The following is a 26,949-nucleotide window of genomic DNA, read 5'->3' as shown; positions in this document are numbered from 1 at the left end:
CCCCATAGGAAGATCACTACTATAGACTCTTTTATTATTTACATTTGAACATAGACCTATTTTGGAGGGATGCACTATAAGAAGCTTTCAGAAACTCATACTCTTATAAGTAAACCATACCCACACCTCTTAGACTTTTTTTTTTAATGTTTTTATTTTTGAGAGACAGAGAGAGACAGCATGAGCAGGGGAGGGTCACAGAGAGAGGGAGACACAGAATCTGAAGCATGCTCCAGGCTCTGAGCTGTCAGCACAGAGCCTGATGCAGGGCTCAAACCCACAAACCGTGAGATCATGACCTGAGCCAAAGCCGGACACTTAACCGACTGAGCCACCCAGGCGCCCCCTTTATATCAAGGAGTAGATTAAAGGAATTCTCAAGCTTATAAGATACATGAAGGGATGGAGAGGAAAATTTAAGCCATATTCCTTTGTAGTTCTCCATGTATCAAAATCACCCTCTCTGTTCAAGAGAAGAAACCTGGAAAAACTACCATCCTAGTCGAATGTCAGTCTTATTTGATCCATCTTCCATGGTAGACAACCAAAACGGTTTGCCCACAAATTCACAGCACTGTTCACTCCAGTTCCAAATAATTCGGGGGAAGATCATGAAGATGCAACCTCCATTCCCCCAAAAGTTTGTGCCCACACTAGACAAAATCATCTCCAAGAGGCAGAACAAACCCTGCTGGGGTCCTATTGACGTACATATACATGTTGGCCACTCTTCCTGGAACAGACACAGAAGAAGAAAAATGTGATTTCCAGAAACTTATCAGACTCCAACAAAATTGACTAGATCAGAATCCTTTTTGTTTTGGCATTTAGATGTGGTTAGCCTATCTCCCTCCCACAAGGCTTTTCTTCTCTACATTTTTACCTATCACTCCTTCCCATCTCCTAGTTCTTCTGGATAGTTTCACGTTAGTTTTCATCTGTGACCAGTTCTGGTGGTCTGTGTGTAAGTGGCTAGAACATGGACAAAGTCCTAATCCAGGCAGCCATTCATAGGAGACTGCATTGCCCCTACAGGCCTGACTCCTGTTTCCCAAGGAAGCCCCACGTTGACTCTGAAATCATAAAATCCCTCTTTCATTTCCCTGGGCCCAATATGGCATGTTTCCTGGAGAAACTGGAAGAAGACCTTTCCAGTATTTCCTGATCCATACAACAACCAGAGACATCCTCAAATGACACAAACCATTTCTTTGGAGTAGCACTATTGCAGCTCCACAAAAAGTTGTAAAGAGAAGTTGCCCTGAAAAAAGTAATAAAAAATCACCCTCAAAGAAAGATAATGAGACCTTGACTATTTAGAAATTTATAAATAAAAATATCCAAAGGCTCCTGGGTGGCTCAGTCGATAACCGTCGGACTTCAGCTCAGGTCCTGAATCTCTCAGTGTATGAGTTTGAGCCCCACATCGGGCTCTGTGCTGTCAGCATGGAGCCTGCTTCAGATCCTCTGTCCTCCTGTCTCTCTGCCCTTCCCCTGCTCATGTTCGTTCTCTCTTCTCTCTCTCAAAAATATAAACAAACAAACAAACATTTAAAAAGGAAGAAATGAAAACACCTCAGAAAAGAAAAGTTCACTCTTATGATAGAGCAAGGTAAATACTAGTTTGAAAAGCACATATATTATGGGCAGGAAAAATCTAGGATGAAAACAAGCAGGTGAAAATCTTCACTGAAACCTGAAATTTGAGGACATGATGCAAGCTACCTTTAAAATAAATAATTTATATCACATTCTAGAGAAACACTCTCATTTCTCCCTGTAAACTTCACACATATGGAATGCAGTTCCATGGCTGATAGATAGGTTGGGGAAACAGATGACATGCCTAACAGCAAGAAATAATCAGTCACCTAATAAAGAAATTGATTTAAAGACTATAAAGTTTTGCTTAGAGCTTTATAAATTATTCTCCTTAAAATGAAAGCCTAAAGAGAGAAGCAGTATTGTGGAACTGACCCATAGTAGGGGTGTTGGGTATTAAAATAAAATTTTGAAATCATCAAAATTGTGCTCCAAAATCCCTTAATTCATCTATCAAGTACAATATACATTCCTGTACAGAAATGCTTATGCACGTGAAAGTTTGTGGACACTTCGGGTGTTTTTCTGGTTATCTTTCTCTGCTGGGAACTCATTCCTTGCTTTAAAATGGCTTCCAGAATGATAAGGGACCACTTACAAAAGGGAGAAAATGGCAGTGATAAATAATATCACTAATTTTTCACTAAGCCTTTTTGGAAAATTTGTAACACTGATATTGCTTTAGAAGGAAAGAAAAGCAATAGAAAGATGAAAAAAGTAAAAATGTGAAATAATTTACTTTTCTTTGATCATATACCAAAATATTCATATATCTCATTCTCCCATAACATGTCTCAGGACACAATCCACAACTTCAAATAATTAAGGGAAATAAACACTTCTCAACATTCTTTATCTCATCAGCTCTAATATCTCCCGTTTTGTTTTCGTCCTATAATTGTGTTCAATAATGTTGAGATGAATGAGAAATAAACACATACTTCCTTCCAATCATATCACAGAGAATGGGAGCACTTGTAAACTTTTTCACATAAAACTAAAGCTAATTATGAAAACCCTTCTCCAATAATAATACTTTAAAACTATCCTGAAATCAGGGGGCCCTGAGTTGCTCAGTTGGTTGAGCGTCTGACTTTAGCTCAGGACATGATCTCACTGTTGGTGAGTTCAAGCCCTGTGTCAGGCTCTGTGCTGACAGCTCAGAGCCTGGAGCCCGCTTCACATTCTGTGTCCCTCTCTCTCTCTTTCTGCTCCTCCCCTATTCATGCTCTCTCTCACTCAGAAACAAATAAAACATTAAACAAAATTTTAATATTAAAAAAATAAGACTATCCTGAAATCAAAATTCTTTCTCACAGTTCGGGGCAGACTGTTGAAGGGCCCATAATGTAGAACCTTTTTCAATCATTTGAGACCATGTTTTCTCTTAATTTTCTGTTTTCTAAAGAAATGCTATTTGGAATGGTGGAGTGGGGAGAAAAGACTGAGTATTTTTGACTCAGACAAAAACTTGTTTTCTTTTAATTGAAATGATAAGGGAAGCAGCAAAAGACATACTTTTAAATAGGTCTCATAGAAAGATGGCCATTATAGAAAAATGTTTCAATTGCTTCCATAAATACCACTTCAGTGGAGGGCATCCCTCTTACTGTTACATGTAATTGAATTTAGCTGTTAAGTCTTACATCTCTCCTTTATGAGAAAAAAAAAGTGACTATGGATTTTACGTGTAATAAGTCAAAGGCCTTGAAAAGTTCTAGATGACTTGCATGCAATGTAGATAAATCAAAACTGTGGACCATTATTATACAGTAACAAGCAGGCATATTATCAAAATTAAACTACCACATTTATAGGTGGCTATATTTTTAAATATGTTACTGGAACATTATCTCAAGACAGGGAACGTATTAAGATAAACTGCAAATCGTGATGGTAGGAAGTGTTTTCAGAAAGAATTTGTATGCCCAGTTTAAAGACCTCTGTTGTACCAGCGCTAATGGGTATAAATGACAGGGACAGTTGGCCTTGAGGATGCTACCTTCTAAAGATCCCAAAACTTAGAAGAATATCACAGGTTCAGGAGAGCACCCCATGCCCCACCAGGGAACCCACCCAGCATTGTAAGTTTTCTATTGATGTCAATAGCCTGACCCCTTCAGACATCTGAAGACCCATATGTCTCTTAAGAAAAAAGAACCTTGGAATTTGTATGTTAAATCTTGATTAAGCAGTTTTTGTTTGAGCACTTAGTAAATAAATTAGAAATTGAAATACTTTCAGATAAACAGCATTATAAACACTATCCAAAGCCATATTCATTTAGATTTAATTAGCACCTACTGCTCCCCTTCTATATCAGTATTACTGGGTTTAAATCCTGTGGGTAGAGATAGAAGAGCAGAGACAAAAAGATGAACAGGCAGACACATATTTAACAGTAATTATATGTTTACTCAATATGTAATCTAAATGACCATTGAGTAAAATTTAATAAAAGATTAACCTGGTAAATTTAACCAATATAGACTACAAATCCTTCTTATTTAGGTTTTTTTTAATGTCTTTCCTTCAAGCAAAATATCTAGAGATTGCTTATTGATTCCTCTTCCCTGGGCCAAGTAAATAGAATTTTGCACCCTTCCTTTTGTGCTAAAATGAACTGAGGAGAAAACATTCTTAGAAGCTTCAGAGACATATAAATAATCATGCTTAATCACTTAAAATCACTCTGAATCTATAGTAAAACTTTATTTCAACTTTAAAACACGACTTAGAAATAAATTTGGCAGCTTTGACTTGACAGAGTTAATAGAGAAGCTCAGCCTATTCACCTGATATTCCATTTTACCAATGAAAGAGAGAAATTGCAAGTACCTTTTTGTAAAAGAATAATTTTTGGTCACATATAAAATGTATTATGAGAATGAAGTGTGCACTGGCTTGGCGCTTGCCAAAGATCTGCGGTGGACAAATCTTGCCTTTGGTGGCACTTCTCTGGCCTTTCAAGACCCTAAGTTTCTTGGGAGTAGGGTCTGTGTTTGACAGCTATAATCTTCCAGCTGATGCCTGCCTCCAGTACAAGATTAATAAACATTGGTTATGGCACCTTACAAATCTACACTTCCTATGATCCTCCATCCCCATTCCCTTTCATTTCTTCAATTCTTCTACTCTAAGTTTTCTATGAATGATAGGATTAAATGTGCAATATTTTCCAGAGGTGTGCCATTTTAATAAGGAAAACATTCTTAAACTAACAAAATGAAATTCTGTGGCATTTCAGACATCATGAAGATGGTGGAATAAGTTCTCAGAGGCAAGATCACATTCCATAGCTCCCTTTTAGACCTGGTAACATACCCATAGGGCAAATGATACCCAGAATGGCTCATGGTAAAATTTTCAATGGCTTAAAGGTAGAACATAGGCTGTGACCCACTGTTGCTTGCATTGCTTCCATGGAACACTGCTGATTTCCTTCCTACTTCTCAACACAAAATCCTTCCCCGTCCCCAGCACAATGGAAGAACACCTCCAAACACAGACTACCTGTTCTAAGGTTGGACTTTTCTATAAAAAAAAAATCCAAAACAGTTTTCATATGGAGGCATTCTTTCCCCCCTTTGAATGTTCTTAAACACACACTGACACACAATATTTTCTATGCTATACAGATGGGAAGAATTTTCTTAAGTGTGGTTGAAAGATAAAATTGGAAGGGCACATGGGTGGCTCCATGGGTTAAGTGTCTGATTCTTGGTTTCACCTCAGGTGGAGATCTCGCTGTTCATGGGATTGAGGCCCATGTCAGGCTCTGCACTGACAGCACAGAGACTGCTTGGGAATCTCCTTCTGCCTCCCTCCCTCCCTCCCTCTCTCTCAAAACAAATAAATAAACATAAAAAAAGAAAGATAGAATTGGAATAAAATCTGCTCTGTAATTCCAATTCCATTTTTAATCACAATACTATAAAAGCTCTTCATGCTATTTGATGAAAAACATAGATTTGTCTGATGAGTGTCCCTAATTAAGAAAACTGTAGGATCTGTTCCCTTGATAGTGGCATTATTGCTCAACAAATTTTATGTTTTATTGAATTGTGAGCAGTTCATAAAGACACTAAATGGTGATATAATTTATCTAGCACCAAAGTGGATACTATTGCTTTTACATCTTAGAATATATGTCATTCACAGAATTATCTCCTTGTTGTCCATTTTAATGAACAAAATAAATAGAACATAATTCACAAATTCCATATATTTCAGGCTTGGAACATTTGTTATTTTACGTGGAAGTGATCTAGTTATATTTGAATATAGATTATGTCTTGCAGTTTGGGAAATCATTACTCTAACCAAAATTACAGTATTGTGACTGCAACCTGGAAGAATAACCAAAAAGATGTTTAGCTTATTTGATCTCAGAGTGAATCTTTTAATACCTCAAGCTGCGAAGCAGAAAACCATTCCAGAATGATGTGAAGGATTGACCTTTGCCAAGAGGCCCTGTCTCTCTGTTGAATAACTACCTGGTTTACCCACTGCATCCTTGAAGGAAAGGTTAAAATCAAGTCAGAGATCATGTGACTATGCCTTATTCATCTTGATACTAGCAGAGTTAATATAGTTCCTGGTTCATGTTAGGTGCTCTGTAAATGTTTGTTGAATGCAACAGAATGACCTTGAGTATCTCGGGCACATGATTCTTTACTAGGAACCTATACTGGAAAGTCCTAAAATATTTTGAAAATACAGGAGGGAGATGAGGTCTGGTTATGCATATTTTGTAAGTGGCCTCCTAGATAAGCAACCCTAGTTATGAACCACTGATCTAAGTGGTGACAAATTTTATAAAGTTTTAATAATCAATGTCATCTAGATATATCCTGTCCATGATACATTGGGGAAAAAATAATAGACTGGTGATTTTCAGTATTTTTGTGAACTTTTGAGCCATTTTTCCTCCAAAGAATATCTTACCTTGAACCCAAATATAACTGATCCTCATTATTGACAGATCCAATATTTGCAAATTTGCCTACTTGCTAAAATTTATTTGTAGGTTCAAAATTCATATGTTCAGTGCTTTCATGGCCATTTACAGATATTCAGGGAGTACCAAAAAAGCACTGAGTCACCTGATAAACACATTCCCAGCTGAGGCTGAATAAGGCAACTCTGTCTTCTTATTTCATCTTTCATAGCGTAAATGTCCTTTTCATGGTCTATGTAAATACCATATTTTTCATACTTTGGTGCTTTTGTTGGGTGATTTCTCTGTTTGAAATAGCCCCCAAGTGTAGTGCTAAAGTGTTGTCATGTTTCTAAGCACAGGTCAACTGTGATATACCTTACAGAAAAAATAGGTATGTTAGATGAGTTTCCCTTAGGCAGAAGTTACAGTGTTGTTGGTCATAAGTTTAATGTTAACAAATCAACAATATATATATTAAATAAGGTGTCTTTAAATAGAAACACATAAAACAAAGTTATATATTGATTGGCTGATGAAAATATTTTGACCAGAGGCTTATAGGAACCTAACCCTGTATTTCCCCTAGGAGCAATGGCTCAGTAATTGCTAAATCCGTTTTTGCAGCAACTTTATAGAACATAACTAACTGTGAGTAATGAGAACTGACTGTGTGTAAAACATGAAGCCAAAACTGCTGTGGGTGACACAAACCACATCTTTGCACAGGGCAGTCATCTTCATCCCCTTCCTCTCTTTTCCTCCACAAGTGGCAGCCACCAAAACATCTCCACTGGAATTCTTGACCCAGAAGGAACAGGGCTCTTAAATAAGAGTAGTGAGCATCAATTGAATTTCTTATTTCACATATATGTTTGAGTGTCATGTGTACATAGCAAGCATTTGCTTAGCAAATACAAACTAATATAAAGTTAAATCAAATAATTCTAATCAGGAAGGCATTCAGATGAAAGGAAAAAAATCCAGTGCTTCCTAAGCCAAATATTAATTACTTTTGGGTTACCTGATGTTTTGAATTCTCTGCATTATTGTTCTACTTTGGTCAGAATCGGAAGTTGCTTCTTTCTCTGAAGATGCAGTATTTGCCTTTTTGTGGACCCAGCTGGCTTTTCCCTATGTTCTACGAGTCCCAGAAGGGCTGAGCACATTGGATTTTCAGCAAATAAATTATTACTGCTATGCATTAAATAGAAATGTGCAGTCCTAAGAAGGTCACTGCAGTGCTATTATGCTATGGCTACCTTATTTAGTAAAAAAAAAAAAAAAAAAAAAGAAAGAAAGAAAGAAAAGAAAAGAAAAAAGAAAAAAAGGAAGGCCTGAAATCAGTCAGATTCAAAATGCTATATGTAAAGCAGAGCATTTGGTAAAACAATAATAATCATCTCTAATGCTCCAAGTCTTAAATGCTAAATGTTGTTGTTGCCATTGTTGTCACAGTTAAACACCACTAAATATTCTCGGTATTTAGGTATCTAGGGTAGTGTTCCTCAACCAGGGGCATTTTGCTCTATTTGGTAATGTCTGGAGACACTTTTGATTTCATGAATGGGTGGGGGATGTTACTGGCATCTAGTGGGCAGAGGTCAGGAAACCGCTAAATACCCAATAGTGCATAGGGCAGCGCCCCACAACCAAAACTCATCCAGTCCAGAGTATCTAAAGTGCCAAGATGAGATGCCCTATTCTGATGTGACTACAAAATAATTTAAGGTATTCCATTATGCAGTTGAAGCAGTAATTATTTATCTACAGACAACAATATGTAGCTGCTCCGATTCCCCCAGAGGTATGGCTCCTACATCTGCACTGAGTACTAAATAAGAATGCTATCCTAATCTCTGTGTGCCAAATGTTTGGATCCCAATATAGAAGCTAAGCCTCCCAGATGAAAACAAAATCACTCCCATCAGTTGGGTTCAGTATAGCTCTTAGCTCATTTTTGAGAAATGTATCACTTGGTTCTCTCCTCTATATTGCTAATGAGACATCACCAACAGATCAATGAACTTTAGGAGCATCATTAACAAGTTCTGGGTTATTTGCCTCATTGGCCACTGAAAAAGGGCCATAAAAGTCATGTGAAAAATCTTTGGATGCTCTCAAAAATTATGGCCCTCAGCAATATTGGAGGAAAATCAAGCTGTCTAGTCTATATAAGTATACCAGAATGTAACAGGAAAAGAACATTTTGAGGACTAGGCTTCCACTGCCCTGGACAGCTGTTTACCTATACTACTACTGCTCAGCACACAATCATTCTGACTTGCGGATACAGAGGGTGGTGCATGTCCACGGATCCTTGGAGAGATGCTCATAGAGACTGAATGCAAATACTTTGGTTCATCTTTGCATGTCGTCTCTGCTCACTGTCAGACCGTTGCCAGTGTCTTCCACTGACTTTCTCCATTTCTTTCTGACAGCTGAGCTGCAAGATTTTGCACTTTTTTCACCAGTACATGATGGCGTGCAACTATTTCTGGATGCTCTGTGAGGGAATCTACCTGCACACACTCATCGTGGTGGCCGTGTTCACTGAGGAGCAACACCTGCGTTGGTATTATCTCTTGGGCTGGGGTATGTATTTTTTCTAGCCACCTTCACTTTTGTCTGCATATTTACAATCTTCTTCTAGTCTTGGTCTCAGAGAAGATTCAGGGGCCTAGGTCTTGTGAAGAATGATGGGCCAAAGGTGGGGGCAGGAGTTCAGTCTCCAAAAGAGCTCAGTAGAAGCCTGCCAACAAGTTCATATGGACTGTGGCTGGCATAGAGGTCAGTGCAGAGAAGGAGGGGTAAGATTATGTGTTTCTGTGGGAACAGACTAGCTAACAGATGGACAAATATGCTCTGATTGAGAAATCTGATTAGATCCTCCCTTCAGTTTTATCACCTGTTTGTAGACCAAAGAAGAGTCTCGCATTTTGAATTCTTCTGTGTCACCTCCATCCAGACACTGCTCTCCTTCCTCAAAAACATTCCTTCCTAGCAATCCATCAACAACTCTGCCAATGAAAAGTCAGGGAGTAGAGCCTCACTGAACAATAAATTACTTCATGGGACTCCACATGGAGTCTGTCTGACACCACTGTGTATAGCAATGACTTTGAAAAGTCTGTGGTTGGTTGTTTAAACCATGTCTGCTTCTGTACAGATTGTTTTAGGGTGCTGAGGTCCATAAAATTTCTCCCCTTCCCCAGGGATACTAACGTATGGCTCAGTCTGGTGGAAGAGAAATAGGTAGGTAGTGAGGCAAGGGAAGGGAAAAGCTTTGGGACAAAAACTTATGCAGCTCCATCCTGTGAACCTCCTAGACCAGAGAAGGATCCTGAGGTAGAGCCAAAGGCTTACCCTTATTCTCCACTAACAGGGTAATGATAGCTCTTGGAGCAGAGGCTGTGGATTGCCCTCAATTAAACTTGCCCTTTAATGAGGCATTTAGGGGACCTCTAAAGTATTGATAAGAGAGGACAGATTTAATGTGGAGAAAATATAATCCAAAGGGTTTCTTTAAACATCACCCTATGTATTTAAACCCCTAATCAGAGTAGCAGGCATTGTCACCAATGTATGGAAATATGTCTGGGAAGTCATATAAGTGACCTAATTTCTTCCATAATCTATACCAGGACTGGCCCTATGCAATATTTGTTTCTATAACACCCTAACAGGAGTATATGGGCTTTAACAAAACAGATGACCCAATAGAGTAAGTCTATAATGTTGAGTTAGTGGGGCAGACATTTGGGCTGTCTCATTGTTGAGCTAATGATACTATGACACTTTGGTTGCAAGTAACACAGAATACGGCTTTCTAATTTAAGCAAAAAGAAAGAAATTATCAAAATCTAGAATATCTCCTGGAAGTCAAGGCTGAAACACAGCTCAGATACTGAGAGACCAGGAACACTCCTGTCCTATCTTTTCTATTTTTCTTCTAAGTATATGTTCTAACCCTTCTCTTTCCCTACAGAACATAGATCACCGGGTCTCCCCTAATCCTCATGGTAAACAAAAGCTACCCCAAATTTTTCTGAGCTCACATTTTTCTGTTCCAGGCACACAGAAACACTAGATAGATGTTTGTCTCTAAGTCCCAATTGTGAATAGCAGAGTAAGGGAATCTGATTGGTCCAGCTGAAGTTAGGGGGCCAGCCATGGTTTAATAAATCATGCCCAAGGACTTTGAGAGGGATATTAATTACACAGTACAGACATGTTTGGGGATGGGTGACTCATCTAGAAAAAAATGCGAGAGGGGTCTTTCTGACCCAGACAGCCCATCTAGAATACACCTCAAACCATCTCATCTTGTGGGCTACTCCTTCATGCTCCCCTCATTCTGTGACTTAAGCCATCCAATGAGATTAGAAATCAGGCTTGTGACTATTCTGCCAGTCCCACATCAAATGCTGGGTTATCTTGCTCTTCCTTGTCCTCAAACAGGTCAGAATACATAAGCCAACATAGCCTTTTATTATTTTTTTTGTTTAGCTGTGTCCTTCCACAGGAGGCTAATCTTACCTTTCCCTGACCTTCTCAGCCTCATACATACCTTGTCAGGAATTTCTAGTCCTCCAAAGTTGATTATACCAGGAATCAATTGGATACAGTTTAATGCCCCCACTAGTAATTCTGATCATTACAATATTACTGTAATGATTGGTGCTGATCAGATGCCTTCCAACTGAAGACCCGAAAATAACATCACACTCCCAGCCTCCATCCCTCCCTCACCCTCCCTCTCCCTCCTGCCTCTCTCTCTCTCTCTCACACACACACACACATACACACACCATTTCTGTCTGAAGTATTTTACTTATTTCCAATGAAATAAAATATATGGCATATTTCTTGTAATGGTTTTGACTATTCAAAAACATCTATCTCCCATACTCAGAAATTTTTCCCTGGAAGCAAAAGGCTATAAATTTATTCTTGCCTGTGACATTTGGCAGAGATGAGGGTACCCTGGAAGGAACAATTTATAACTACTCTTTCCATACTGATGCATTGTGAATTAGTTATAAAACTTTTGACATCATCAGAGACAGCTCGATGAAGACATCTGCTTAACATGCATAAACAATTCAAGGGAAAAAAGGAACACGGTGTTCAGCTGTATCAAAAAGAAGGGAATAAAAATTAGTAAAATATTTATGGAATACCTTAACCTTTCCTAATCAGAAAATACTTAAAACTTTATCAGAATGATTAAAGTAGAATCCTAAGGAACATTGCACTCAGTAAGGTAAGCACAGAATCATAAATTTAAAAGCATGAGGATTTGCACTTCCTCATAGATGTTTGGAAAGACAGTCAACTAATAAAGTTCTAAATTTTAATTATTTTTTAGCATGCCAGACATAAATCTTGCCCCTACAAACACCTCCCAATACCTACCCCCCAACCCCCCAAACACACTCCATAATTCCACCAAACTCTTTGCCATCTCTAAGAACAAAATTGAGAGACAACCATGATGATATATTTTAAAGCAATAGTTCTGTCTTAAAACTTTAGACAAGTATTATCTTTGGAGGGGAAGAAAACAAGTAAAAGTGCAACTGAAATTACTTCTCAAGAAAAACAAGGTCACAGAATCTTTAAAGAATTAAATGGAGCAGAGAAGACATTTCTACCGTATATTACTTTTATTGTCCTTTTGAAATTATTTTCACACCTAAACAGTATGATAGGTCCCAAATTTTACAATACCATGAATTAAGGCATAACCTGTGGTTTGAAAAGAGTATGAAAGCGGGACAGCAGAAAATCTGGCCCAAGAAAGCTATGTCCTCAGACCCAACTTTGTTTCTGGGTGACATACACCCCATCCAATAATTTCAGCTGTGAATAACATTACCCACTACGTCACCCTCTGGGAGAAAGCGAAAGAATGCTTCTTTTACTAGTTCCTCCCTTACAAGTCTACACAGGACCACTTATTAGTTGACTTCTCTCAAGTCGAAGCAGCTTCAAATAGTGATGTTTAGTTCTCAGAAAAGTCATTTATTTTACAACCCTCTTCAGACTGATTCTTCGCCTTGCTCGTTCTCCTCTTGTTATAAATCAAAGAAGGAAATTCCCCCCGTGGACTTTTGCAGTAAACACATAGAATTTATCTAGTTCCCTAGAAAAAGAATCCTGGGGAGAAAGAAATATTTTTACTCACACCAACTTCAGTGGAAGGAAGTGTTTCGGCTATTGGGGCCCTGGGGGGATGAAAGGAAGAGGAACAAGAAAACAAACTACATAAAAAGAGGCATCAGTGGCTAGAGCAAGGCAAAGAGCACTAGAAATTAGCAGATACGGGGTCTATGCTCCTCTCTATGGTAAGGAACACATTTTCCTCTCTACAAAACGATGTGGTGGGAATAAGATCTTCATATGCTTCTTCTGCCATTTAATTCTAAAATTAGGTTTCAGAATACATCCAGAGAATGAATTTGTTTCAAAAACCCAAGTGGGGAAATACTATGTTAGAACTTCTGTGAATAGGTTTTGTGTAAACAGTCTAACTCAAAGTTCTCCCAGGTCAAGCATTTAATCAGTGGCCCTACTGAATTATATGCTTCATGGGTTAAGAAGCTGAGGCTGTTCTTAGATGAAAACATTCTGAGCCATTCTCTTTTTGCATATAACTCGCAGAAAACAAAAGTGTGGAGGTTTGGGGGTGCCTGGATGGCTCGGTTGAGCGTCTGACTTCAGCTCAGGTCATGATCTCGCAGTTTGTGAGTTTGAGCCTATATCAGCCTCTGCTGACAGCTCAGAGCCTGGAGCCTGCTTTGGATTCTGTGTCTCCCCATCTCTTTCTGCCCCTCCTCTGGTCACACTCTTCGCTCTCTCTCTTTCTCTCACTCTCTCACTCACTCTCTCTGTCTCAAAAAATACATATTTTTAAAAAATTTTTAATTAAAAAAATTTTAATTAATCTGATAATAAATTTAAAAACTCTTTCCACAAATATCTCCACCAAATCAAACAATATTCTGTTGGGCAGGGGTACCTCTAAGGGGGAAAAAATTTTTTTTACAAGAATCACTACTTTATTCTAGATTACATTGATAGAATGAAAAATTATTTTGAAAAGATGTGCCCTGACAGAATGCATTGCCATTCACAATCTCGATTGTTCCATTTATAGATTCAAAGTTGTTTTTTACTAGCGCTTCGAGTTTAGTCAGGGAAGTAGATGTGAAGCTGCCTGAGTAAAAGTTCTGCAGCCAGAACAGATAGAGGGACAGGAAATGCAGTACTGTTCTGAAGTATTCTTCTAGAAAGAAACCAGGATCAGTGCATGTGATATAAACAGATAGAAACACAAGAAGCCTATAAGAAATACTATGAACACCATCGAGGAGTTGAGAGCAGTCAGGCGATTGCTTCCATAAGCCGTCCCAGGTCACTTCCCCCCATGGTGACCCAACTCCTCTCTATAGCAGAATCCAATTCACACACAGTGGGAAGATCTCTGGTCTCAGCTAATAGCTGTCGTCGTCATCATCATCATCGTCGTCATCATCACACAACGATGGTCTAATCGTCATAATGAGAGGAATAACGTACCTACCATCTTGGATAATTTGTACAAGGCTTTTAATTACCTAGACATGCTCTTAACCAAATTCTGAAAGCACATGATGTTCTAACCAAGGGCATTTTTACCTGGTTTGACCAACAATACTTTGTGCAAAAACATGAGGGAGATATTGTGACTGAGATGTTAAAATTTGCCACTGTTTTTGAAAATAATCTACCATTTTCTGTGCAACCCTCCTTGTAGCTTATGACAAGACACCACGTGTGATTTCTACTTTTTCACATTTTTAGGGTTCCCGCTGGTGCCAACTACCATCCATGCTATTACTCGGGCGCTGTACTTCAATGACAAGTAAGAATTTTGGTGGTTTTTAAGTAAACATATTTGTGAATAAAATGCATATATATTCATGTATTCCCCCCATCTTTTTTTTTAGCTGCTGGCTGAGTGTGGAAACCCATTTGCTTTACATCATCCATGGCCCTGTGATGGCAGCCCTGGTGGTGAGAATTGCTTTTTATTTATTGTGTTATTGTTGTTAAGAATGGCTTTTTAAATTCATTATTAAGTGTTACCTCTTTGAGAAGATTTCTGTAGAGATGGATCTGTGTAGCATGTGTATTTGAACTTCAAAATTGGGCTAATTAAATGATAACCTATAATGAGATCATCTGTAACAATTTTACTTGAGGGTCTTCAAATGAAAAAAATGTTTAACACAACTGGGGAAAGGGCATCAGTTCATTTCTATACCCACCATAACAAAAATACAGTTTTCATTAAACAATGCTGTAACTAAATGCTTCTATGCTTCTAATTAAAAGTAAAGATCAAGGGGCTGAGGAATGGTTTAAAAAAAAATGTTTCTAATAAAGAAAGTGAAAAAAACACAGAATCCAGCTGTACCTTTTCCCCTGGGCTCTGCCAAACAAAACCATCTTTCATTTCATCTTTGGTACATGAGCCATTGTTGAAACTCTCAGCATGCACTTAAAGTATTTCAGGCACTTCTCAGACACTGCCATGCTGTTTCTAACAGCAACCCTTCAAAGTACATATATTGGGACTAGTTTTACTTAGTAGGAAAACTAGACCCAAAGATTCAAGTAAACTCACCTCAAATCACATGGCTAGTAAGAAGTGGGGGTAAGGGAAAATATGACCATCTGCATCTATTTCCAAACTCTTCGTTTCTACCCAATGTTTACCATATGGTAGCCAGCATCAGAACCATCAAATTTAATATTTAGACATTAATTTTCCCACCTACATCAAAGCCAATGTTTTCTTGGGGTAGGAATGAGAAAAATAAGAACAGTCTGAGTCATCCACCATGTTCTGCTCCCATACTGAAGAACTATTCATTAGTAACCAGTCTCTCCAGTCCGAAGGCAGTTTCTTCTGCCCTCCTCCAGAGCAGTGATGTACTTACCAGCCCAACAGTCCTCACAAAGATCCACCAATGCAGATCTTGAATATTTCCAACACCTTTTAAGAGTTTATTTATTAATAATGATCTCTCTCCTTTATTGAATTTTGGGGGGCAATTATGTTACTTCTCTTCCAGGTTGAAGAGGCATTCTAATCATTTAAAAATAAATCATCAATTAAATCTTAAAAACAACTTCAGTTTCAAAACTAATCATCGCAGCCAAAAATAGTTTGGCAACCACTAGAATAGCTAATATTAAAAAGAGTGACCATACCAAGTGCTGGCAAGGGTGGAGAACATCTGAAATTCTCATCTAGGACTGAAGGGAACATATAATGAAGCCACCTCTTTGAAAAACAGTTTGGCAGTTTCTTATAAAGTTAAATACATGCTTAACATATCAACAGGTAGTTTGCCTCCTAGGTACTTGTTCAAGAGAAATGAAAACGTATTGTCTACACAAAGACTTATATGCAAATATTCTTAGCATGTTTATTCTTAATAGTCAAATTGTGGAAACCATACTGATTTCTATCAATAGTGGAATGAATAAACAGTTATGTGTATTACCCATGTAACAAAGTATTACCCAGCAATAAAAATAAATGTAATGTTAATATATCCAACATAATGAATCTCACAGATAATAAGTCAAAGCAAAGGAACCAGGCACAAAAAAAGAGTACATAATATATAATACTCCACTTCTATGGTAATAGACATTAGTGATTGCTTGAGGTGGAAGGGAAGGGTTACTGACCACAAAGAAGGAGAGAACTTTCTGGGGTGATGAAAATGCTCTTTTCTTGTTTGGAGCAGTTGTTACACACAAGTGCATACTTCTCTAAACTTCTTGAATGGAAACTTAAAATCTCCATCTTACTGAATGTGCATTATACCTGAATGAAGTGATTGTCTTTAAAAAAGATTTTATGAAAAAGAAAAGAAGGCTGGGTTAACTGTCTCCACTACATATACTTTACAGATAAATGTTTTGGTCCTCATTTCACCCTGGGTTGAGTAGTCCTGCCTAAAGGGAAAATCTTCATAATGCAATGACCAGAAAGCAAGATCAAAAAGTGTCATCTATGATGCTCCTTTGTAAAACTCACAAAAATCAAAAGAAAGAATAAACCACCCTCATTAGAATTGAACCTAATATATTTACTAATGCAGGAATAATATTTTCTCATTTCGGGAAAAAAAAAAAGAGAAATGTTAATTCAGGTCTAAAAAGGGTGCTCGCTTATACTGATGCTCCCAGCAATACTGAGAAAATTACACCATGTCACAGGCCATCTCTCATGTCTTGCAGAGGTGACATCTGCTCCCAGGAATAGATAAACAAGAAGTGAGGAAACTGGGCGCCCTTCAGTAGGACTGACATAGATGATTTGCTCATAACATCGTATCTTTGCAGGTCAATTTCTTCTTCCTGCTCAACATCGTCCGGGTGCTTGTAAACAAACTGAAGCAAACCCAAGAGGCGGAATCGCACATGTACCTGAAGGCTGTGAAGGCCACTCTGGTCCTGGTGCCCCTGCTGGGAATCCAGTTTGTTGTCTTTCCCTGGAGGCCATCCAACAAGTTGCTTGGGAAGATCTATGATTATCTGATGCACTCTCTGATTCATTTCCAGGTAAAGGAGCCAGTGGTGTATTTATTCAACTACTTGCGCAGCTAGTTGACAGAGGGTGATCCATTTTCTAGCTCCCATATATGATTAGAAGGACCTTCTCAAATATATGTGTGACCTGGAAGGGATACAGCTTCTCTTCTTCTCACTGCCTGTTTCCCCCTTTTTTGAATCTCAAAACTGAAGAAAGAAACAGGGAGAGTACGAGCTTTATGAACACATCTTCTTAAGGACAAATATTTGTGCAGGGATGGACCCGTTGCACAGTACGAGGACAGAGCTATTCCCACCATCGTTTCAACCTTCCTTCCCCTCTCCAGTATTTTGAGGGCCACATTTGTTTTTCCTTCATTAAGGGCAGTTTTGAAGATCAACATCACCAATGCCAATCAGATTCCCAACTGGATTACTAACATCATAGTCACCAATGCCATGAAAACACAGGGTAGAGGAGCACATGTTTCTATCAGTATGAAGTACCTCCACTGGACCCCAAGCTGGAAGCTATATCCCTTTTAAACTGAACTATTCTTGTAATGAAACACTGGATATGAGTGTTAGTGTTGTCTTTTCTCAAGCCTTGACTTGCTACTGTGATAGTGAAATGTTCCTCTCCAGGCTATTTCTATTGATTCCTAAATAACATAATGCACACAAAAATAACTTCAAATCTATTTTTCCTCCTATTTTTTAGGGATTCTTCGTTGCCGTGATTTACTGCTTCTGCAACAATGAGGTAAGCATGCATTTCACATAATACCATCACTGATTTATATGAAGCCAGCTCTTTACAGTTTCCAAAGGGTTTCTGTACACATCTCATTTGCTCTCACTTCTACCGTTGACCTCACAGGGTTTCATGACTTGAAGGATCATGTTTCTTCCACTACCGGAAGCTGCATCTTATCTATGCTGCTATGGTACAATTGCAGATATTATCCAGACAGACAGCTATGCTCTGATTTCCTTAGATGGCACCTTATAAGTTAGTACCTTGAGTAGCAGTAGTGAAAGCTATCTGGATTCCCATAGTAGAAGTCATGCTCCCATTCCTTTGGAAAACCCAACTCCTCACTGGAGCAAAACCAATATCCAGCCAATTTGTCCTGCTTCATCAGCTTGTTTTTTTCCCCATTGCTTGGTGCCGGTGTCATATCACTTATTCAACATTTTGAAAACAAGCCTGAAGTTAAGACTCAAAAGCATTCTCAAACACGCAATTTATTATCTGAATATTTAGATCAGTAAAATCTAGAGATCCAAATGGCCAGTATTTGCAGGGGAGGTTTAGTCAGAGTTCCCTTTCTTCCAATGAAATCTTTCCTGGGACCCCAATTGTAAAGCATAAAAATGGAACCACTCACTGTCACTGGAAATGCAAACTCATGCAGCCACTGTGAAAAACAGTATGGTAGCTCCTTGGAAAATTAAAAATAGAGATATCATGTAATCTAGCAATTCTACCACTGGCTATTTACCCAAAGAAAATGAAAACACTAATTTGAAGAGATAAGTACACCCCTAAGTTTATAGCAGCATTAATTACAATAGCCAAGACAGAAGCAGCCCAAGTATCCCTTGATGGATGAATGGATAAAAAAAATATGGTATATACATACAATGGAATATTACTCAGACATAAAAAGAATGAAATCTTGCAACACATATGTTAATTATACTTGAATTTTTTAAAAAAGTGGAGCTGCTTAAATTTGTACCACAGAATATCCAGGCTTCAAGAAACACGGTCTGTAAGCTCCTTCATTTTTCAGGTAAGAAATCTACACTCCAGGAAGAACATGTGACTTGCACAATGTCACAGTCGTAATTGTACAACCAGGACTAGAACCCAAATTTCCCCGATTCTTAATTAAATCAATGCCATCTTCCACTGCTCTATAATATGTCTATGATTCCTCCCTGGAGCTTTGTTGGTATACATTCTCTAGTTATATACCACATGAATTTTAATATACAATTATATTTTATAATTTTACATTATTTCTTATTAAGAATAATTCTATACCAAGGCAAATCATATCTTATTAAGAGATCAACAAACTATTTTTCTATTAGTAATGAGAATGGTTTTCTAACCATAATCAATTAATATTTAATTGCTTCTCCATTCTTTATTTCTTCAGTTACATAGTGACCATCTATAATATTTTGCCATTCTCCACCCTCAACATTACACTGTGGGATTTTTGTCATTCTCTTTCTCCTTTTTAATTGGTCCATTTTATTCCCTCCTTCATCCATTCTACATAAACTCATTCCTTAATTCAACAAAAATATATTATGTATTCACTATTGTTAGGGGCTAGACTGACGGCCTGGGATAGAAATGAAAAAGACATCTTTTTGCTGCTGGCTGTTAAAGTGTCTCTCTTTCTTTGTTGTTGTTGTTGTTGTTGTTGTTGTTCATTTGTTTGAAGAATAGCAAAAACTAATTAAAAAATAAATAGGACTTAAGTCACCTCATCTTTATATCGGTTTCTGTGAACATACATCTCTGTCTTTTGAGTTGTAACAGGTGCCATACAAAATAGATTTTCCCATCTAAAGCAATATCCGTATAGGGCTAATATAAAAATCAGGTTCAGAAGGGGCATGCCTTGAAAACACGAGAGGACCGTATGCGTTTGTAAAAATACCTCAGTATTTACTGTGTTTTAACCATAAGGGGGTCTTGGGAGTGTCAGGCATAGAAAGCAAGCCAAGGAGTGCTTCTGAACAACTGAATGTTTTTAATTCATTTGAGTATGTTATCTCTACTTTTTGAAGTAAAGAAACTGTCTCCATTTTAATTAAGATTCTCTCACCAGGAGAAGCTACAAGTGTGACATTTCTAATAAGATAGAAATTGTTTACTGTGTCAAATGTAATGTCACAGCCCCCTAAATTTTAGGCCTGTGGATCTCAGCGAGGCCCTCTGTGAACCGACAGTCTTACAACATGAAACACGGGCAGGGCACTCGAACCTGCAGGAAATTCTTGCAGCTGCATCTGAGACAGAGTTGGAACTGGGCTTTGCCTGGCAGAATGTTGAGTTTTAGCAGAGACCTCAGGGGCCAATATGTCAGACTGTGAAGATTGAGGTTTACATTTTTATTTTTTATCTGTACATTATCAGTGATCCCTGTTATGCAAATGGATCAGGTAGGATGAATAGACTAGAAATAGGGAAGGAATTTGCAGAATCACAGTTGTAGGAATCAGGAGGTGACCATGAGAGTGTGCTTATGGATCAAATGGTGCCTACAAGTCTCCCAAGAGTGTGGACATTGACCACCCAATTTCAGTAAATTATTCACTATGTAAGGGACCTCAAAATGATTACAGCTATAAAGATACCCAAAAGTTTCCAAGCCGCAACTTAAAAATTCAGAGAGCACTAACAACGCAGTGAATGTTCTTCGTTTTTCATGTTTCTTGCTATTGTCCCTGCATTGTGGTTAAACTAGTTTGTAGATCAAAGTAGCATGATCAGGAAGCTCTCAGCTTAACAGTAACAGATTGGAGTGTGTAAAAACTGGCATTATGCTGGCACCCCGAGTTGAAACTTATGGTGACTCCCCTCACTTCTGAGGACCCTAGAAATCATTTTACTCCATAGTCTCCTTGACCAGGCCCTACCCCAGTTCTGATTAAACCAGTTCTCTGAGGAACCACCTGAGGAGTCTGGGAAGTCAGTCTCCTTTCTTCACACTGAGAAAGGCCTGTGAATCTGTCTTTAGCTAATGTCATAGCCACTGCTCAGGCACCAAGTTGGACATGGTACCAGGCCAAATGTGGGACTTCTTGAGAGCCCTATGGCTATCAACTTCTAGAACTGTGCTCTCAGAATGATAAGAGCTAAATTTATTATACTGGGGTGTTTCTGTTATTCCTGCTTTCTTTCTTCTCCCCATTTCCCCAGGCCTTTCCCCCATGAAGGGGAAATCCAAGGTCATTTGTGTCTCTGTATCTCTCTCTTCTCTTCCTGTGGGGTTTAGAAGGGTTTTGTGGTCCCCCTCTCCCCTTCTTGTCTGCAAGGGACTCTCCATATGTCACATCCTGCGTGTTCTCTGTACTATGGCTTTAGTGAAATTCTGTTTTCAGAGCAGTAAGGCTTTCACTTTATATAGAAAAGTAAGCTTTTCTATTTAGAAATTCACTCCCTCAATGAAACCTGGTTTTCAAAGCTGTCTTTCTAGAGACTCAAGAAAGTCAGCTTTGAGACTCAAAGCTAAGCAGTGATTTGTTGTTGTTGTTCCAGACCAGGGTTCACAAACTTCAGTGCGCATCAGAATCACCAGGAAATTTTGTTAAAACACAGAGTGGTTGGCTCCAACCAGAAGAGTTCCCTATTCAGTAGGACAGGAATGGGGCCTGAGAATTTGCATCTGTAACCAGTTTCCAGGTGATGCTAATGTCACTGATCAGACAATACACTTGATGAACTTACTCTAGACAAAATCTAATCTGATCTTCAAGAAATGAATGACCTTGACTTAATGAATGAGGGAGTTGCAGGGGAATGTTATTTAAGAAACACAATAGTTCAATATTTTCGAAAATATTGATTATAGATGAGATTCATGTATTGTTGTCTTCTAGAACAGGAAAGCTTCCCCAAACGAGTAGATAGTGAAAAAAAATTAGAAAACCTTGATCTTATCATCTTACAGTATTCAATTACTTCAAACTGTAGAACGTTTAAATTCTGTAAGATAAAGACCAGTATAGATAATGCTCCCAAAGGATGAAAAAAAATCAGTGGCAACTTTATGAACAAAATTCAGAAGTCCCCCTCCACATCTAATCAACAGGGTTTAATAGAGATCCAGCTTCAAAAAGTCATATAAAAGCATTTAAAGCATACAGCTACTTTTTAACTTCCCAGTGGATTTAAAATGTTTTTAAAACTCACCATTTTTTAAATGTTAAATTTAGATGGCAGCAGGTCTATTCCGTTGTGGCATCAGCAAGGGAAGGGATTGAGGGAGCAAGTCTGAAAATTTTTTCATTCATTGAATCAAAACTCCTGGGGCTAAATCCCACCTTCCATTCAACAGTACATAACTGTTGGTGCTTATATGGAATTTAAGGAAAACAAAGGCCAAAGATAAAAGCATTTAAGTCCTACCACAAGGATTCCAACCTGATTTTCTTTTTTACAAATGCAGAAACTGAGGCCCAAATGTACGAGCCTTATACAGAAGGTTAATAATAGAGCCAGGTGCAATAATTATGCCTTCAAACCATCAGTCCACAACTCTATTTTTAAAGGTGGCAATAAACAAATTGACATAATCAGGGAAAATGTAAAGTGATCTGTGTTAATTGCTTTTATAATGAGTGATGAATTTATACAATTCAAACTTTGTATATTTATCCCATTGGCCTCTCCTAACATTTCTGATACTTTTCAGAAGCAATGAGGTCTCCTTGTTTTGTGTTTTTTTTTTTTGAAACAGATTCAATGCCCTTATTCTTGTGATCAAAGCAGCATCAAGCCTAACCTGTGGTATTGTAGGAGATAATTGCCCTATTAAACTATAATTATTCAAGTGTCTTTTACATCCTGCTAAGGGCCAATTCTTATATGTGTGGTTTGCAAATTGAAGCGATTGTCATCTTCACACAAAAGAATAGGTTTATAATTCAGGAATGCAATTATAGAAGGCTATGAACATTTCTGTGATTATAATATTAAAAACATGAAATAGTTCTCAAACCCTTTGGCCTTATGCTGGGCAGGGAACTTCATTAATATGCATAGATACTCCAATGGGGATTATTTTAAAAGAACAGGTGAGAAGAAACAAAGTCTTCTGTGTGTGTTTGTGTGTGTGTCTGCTAAGCACTTTCACAAACTCACTCTAAACTTACACTGTCTGCCTTGGACATCTCTAAATATCTGTGTAAGTTTTAGCTATAAAGACAGTGTTGGTATTTGAGAGATGCTGAATCCACAGAAACCATAAGTTCCCTTTGTCTGGGGGCATCACTTCTCCAACTTCTCCAAAAATATGCTGAAACAATATATTTCCTAATTCCTCAACAGGGCATTTGATGGTTCCTAGATTATGAACCTGGAATTTAAAATATTTAAGGACCTATGCTTAATAGACAGTACAATCCAAATAATACCACCTCTTGGCTAGCTCCAACAGTAAAATATATTGCAAAGAAATCTAGCAAGTAGCAACCCTGGGTGGTAGAGCACTCTGTGAACACTTAGTTTAGAATGTATGAGGTTAGAAACTATGTGTGTAATTAGAGCTCTCTTTATTTTCTTAGCACCACCACCCTCCTATATATATGTGTGTGAGTGCGTATATATACACACTCACACACATATCAGAAGAGTTTCATTTTAGTCTAAAGACTCCAGGTCAACATCCTGTATTAATAACAGTATAGTCATAGCAATAACAATAGTAACCTCCCTGTATTATACTGTAACAATTTAATCCCTCAAACAGCTAGGTGAGGAAGAAGAGTTGTATTGAAGAAAGAAGTCTCAGAGACATTAAATGCCCTACCCAAGATTACAAGGCAAATGTGGGCAGAGGCAGTGCTTGACTCAAGGTTTGATCCTTTCTTTCATGGCATTGAATGAGACCCAGTGAAATGATCCTATAAGTGGAAAAAGAACAGAAAGATGGTGTGATATTACCCAATGACAACCTTTCTTTCCCTCCCAGCTGGTTGCTGGTGTAACATAACAAGTGTTTGCTTCTGATCATTTCCAAAAGTAGCAACTCATTGGAGCTCAAGAACAGCTCCCAAAAACATATACCATGGCCTTAGAGAATATCTAGTAACAGTTGTACATGACCTAACATCTAATGCCTTACAATTCACCTCAGGAAGGAATTCAAGTTCTCAAAAAGCAGTGATTCTAGGTCTTATATCAAAACCCAGTGTTTCATATTTGCATGAAGGAGAATTTCAATTTCTCATTAGATTTGCTCTAGATGTTTTCAGCTCTTCTCCTCCCCCCAGTACCACTGGATACCAATGCACTAATTATAATGCAGTCATTAGTGATCATTTTCTTGACTAAAAGAGAATGGGTGTTGACAATCAGTCATCAAGTATCTGCTGAATAACTGCTATATGCCAAACACCATGACAGGTTCTGGGGATATAAAAATGAACAAGACAAGGTTTCTGCTTTTAAGGATTTCACTGTACAGGAGAGAGAGAGACATACCAAGCATTATAATATAATGTAGCAAGACCAATAATTAATGGAGAATAAGTGCAACAAGAGCACAGAATAGAGACTTCTAACTCTGTATTAGGGAGTCAAGAAAAGCTTCTGGGGAAACAGAACTGAGTTCTGAAAAACAAGTTTTGGTGTTAGTGAAGGGGAGGGGAGGGGCATTCCAGTCAGAGGGAACACAGTGACTAGAGGCCTGATGGGAAGAAACCATAGCTGGTGGAGAGAGACCAGCAGTTTGTTAATACTGGAGAATTAGGGTCAAGGCAATAAGTGGCTTAAAACCACTTTGGCAGAGAGATGAGCCAACTCAGGCAAAAGCAGTAGAATGCTGGATAGGAATTTTCCACTTCTGCCTGATGGCAGTTCTGTTCCTGGTGTCCGAGTGCTCCTACGGCACCTGAAGCCCTTCTATCTGTGCCTGAACGAGTGATTGAAATGGAGGCATTTTTGGTAAATACCTAAAGGACAAACCCATCAGGCTAAGATTTCAGGTTACCTATAGGGTGTGGACTGAATTCCTTCTGAAAAGAATAACCCTGATCAAGTTCAGCCCATCTGGAGCATGTCTCCCTACTGCTATTTAGAATGGCAGCAGCCGAGTGCAGAAAACCATAGTGTGTAAAGGAGTATATCGTTTCAATTAGAAAGAATAAGTGGACCTAATCTTTCAGGCTTTGTCTTCTCTTTGTGTCTTGACCTCTAGACAGAAATGTCTCAGAGGGTTAACAAACTAGTCAATGCGCGGTTATTCAGCACTGTCCTAATTGCTTTCTTCTTTACTGTTCCGTTCTTCCTCACCAGTACCTCTTCCATGGCTCCAGTCCATCCTTTTCTCTCTATGTATATATTGCAACTGACATTTGTATCTCTTCTACTGATGTGCCACAAAACTATAGGAGGCAAAACACTTACATGAATCATTTTACAACCAGTCAATAACCTTAATAAAGAGGTAGGCCAGATAGGAGACTGAAGGTGATAGATAATATTAAGAGAGACACTTGGCTCTCTCAAATCCAGCCACATTGACTGGGAAATCCTGGAGGTGGTGGGGGTAGGAGGGGAGTCAACATGGCGACAGAGTAGGAGACAAAGCAGGGGTCACTGCTGCTGTGCACCAGCACCATACCAGGTGATTTAAAACCCAGTAAATCTTACTCATAACTGTGAATTCGTGTCATGATTTCCTTGTTACAAAGGAGAAGAGTCTAAGAAAACAAAACAAAGAAACATGGATCTAGCAAACTGGAACTCAAACCCAACGAACACAGTCTTTGGAGCATATGTGTAAACACTTAATGGTAGAAGACCACTGGAAAGATTAATTTAACTACTAAATTGAATTCAGTTTTGTAAAAAACAGAGCTAGGCAAGCAACATCACTGCATGTGTTGTTTTCAGCTATGCTTATTGTGGTTTTAGCATCTTCTCCTTGTGTTCGATATAGAGCTTATCATATTTATAAAGTATGTTTGATAATTAGCTTATTTACATATTAGAAGTTTTTCAATAGAAAGAGATTGAAATTTTATTCTTAGAAGCTTTCACTCCATTAACAGAGTTTCACCCAGCACATCTATCTCAAGCCATGAATGGCCATTAATCATAAAACCCAGAACTGTGCGATGGTTTCCATCATGACCAATAATGTGTAGGTTTAGATGAAAGCTCTCGCCTTATCAGAGGTGGTAACAGATAAAAACCTTTCAAAATCTCTTCCCCTGATATGCCATGTATACCATATTGGGTATGAAACCAAGTCAAATTTCACTGATTGGATAGAAGAGCTAAAGAAGAGATTTTTGCTCACAAATGACCTTGCCAGTGGTAGCTTAGGCAAGCAACTCGCTTCTCCAGTTTGTAAATTCTTCTCCAGAGATAGCACGTTCCCCAACCAGAGCGCATCCTGCGCGGTCCTTTGGATCAGAATTACGATTTGACTTCCTTTAACCTCTGATGAGCTCTTCGAATTGTGCTCACTCATAAACTTAGCTCAGGTCATTTCCGACAACTATGCGAAAACAAGGTGGCCTTTTCTTTTCCAGGTCCAAACCACCGTGAAGCGCCACTGGGCCCTCTTCAAAACCCAGTGGGATCAGCGCTGGGGGCGGAGGAACGCCCGCCGCCGCGCCGCTGCCAGAGCTGCAGCCGCTGCTGCCGCCGCTGCCGCGACCGCGGCCGAGGCCGGCGACATCCCGGTCTTCATCTGCCATCAGGACCTGAGGAACGAAGCTGCCAACAACCTGGGCGAGGAGGGTGCCGAGGTCATCGCTCTGGAGATCATTGAGCAAGAGTCATCCGCATGAATGTGAAGCTAACATCGTGATCACTGAGCCTTCATTTCCTGGGAGACAGATAGACCATGCGTTTCAAGTGACCCCCATCCTCCCAGGAGCTGAGTATATCATTCGTGAAGAATTGTTCAGTGAATTTGTCCATAGTAAATCTGGAGAAAGTTATCCTTGGTACTATTGCTGTGGGAGACAGTCTAGGACTGGGGTCTCCCACTGCATCACTTGTGAACTCCATCTTTCACCTAGGACTGAGATGCAGTTGTCATAGC

The 26,949-nt window shown here is 38.7% G+C and overlaps 1 protein-coding gene across 1 annotated transcript in view; it reads left to right on the top strand.

Annotated features, from left to right (window-relative positions):
* The window catches only part of CALCR (calcitonin receptor), a 59,541-nt gene extending 32,849 nt beyond the window's left edge, over positions 1-26,692 (top strand). The window contains exons 7-12 of the mRNA XM_029957102.1: positions 8,983-9,136; positions 14,390-14,450; positions 14,536-14,602; positions 16,952-17,170; positions 17,862-17,903; positions 26,432-26,692. Coding sequence (XP_029812962.1) covers positions 8,983-9,136; positions 14,390-14,450; positions 14,536-14,602; positions 16,952-17,170; positions 17,862-17,903; positions 26,432-26,692 — 804 coding nt within the window. The remainder of the gene's footprint in view (positions 1-8,982; positions 9,137-14,389; positions 14,451-14,535; positions 14,603-16,951; positions 17,171-17,861; positions 17,904-26,431) is intronic.
* The last annotated feature ends 257 nt before the right edge of the window (positions 26,693-26,949 follow it).

This window comes from Suricata suricatta, chromosome 2, assembly GCF_006229205.1.
Source record: "Suricata suricatta isolate VVHF042 chromosome 2, meerkat_22Aug2017_6uvM2_HiC, whole genome shotgun sequence".
NCBI classification, from domain to species: Eukaryota; Metazoa; Chordata; class Mammalia; order Carnivora; family Herpestidae; genus Suricata; species Suricata suricatta.
This window is presented reverse-complemented; position numbering and strand designations above follow the sequence as displayed.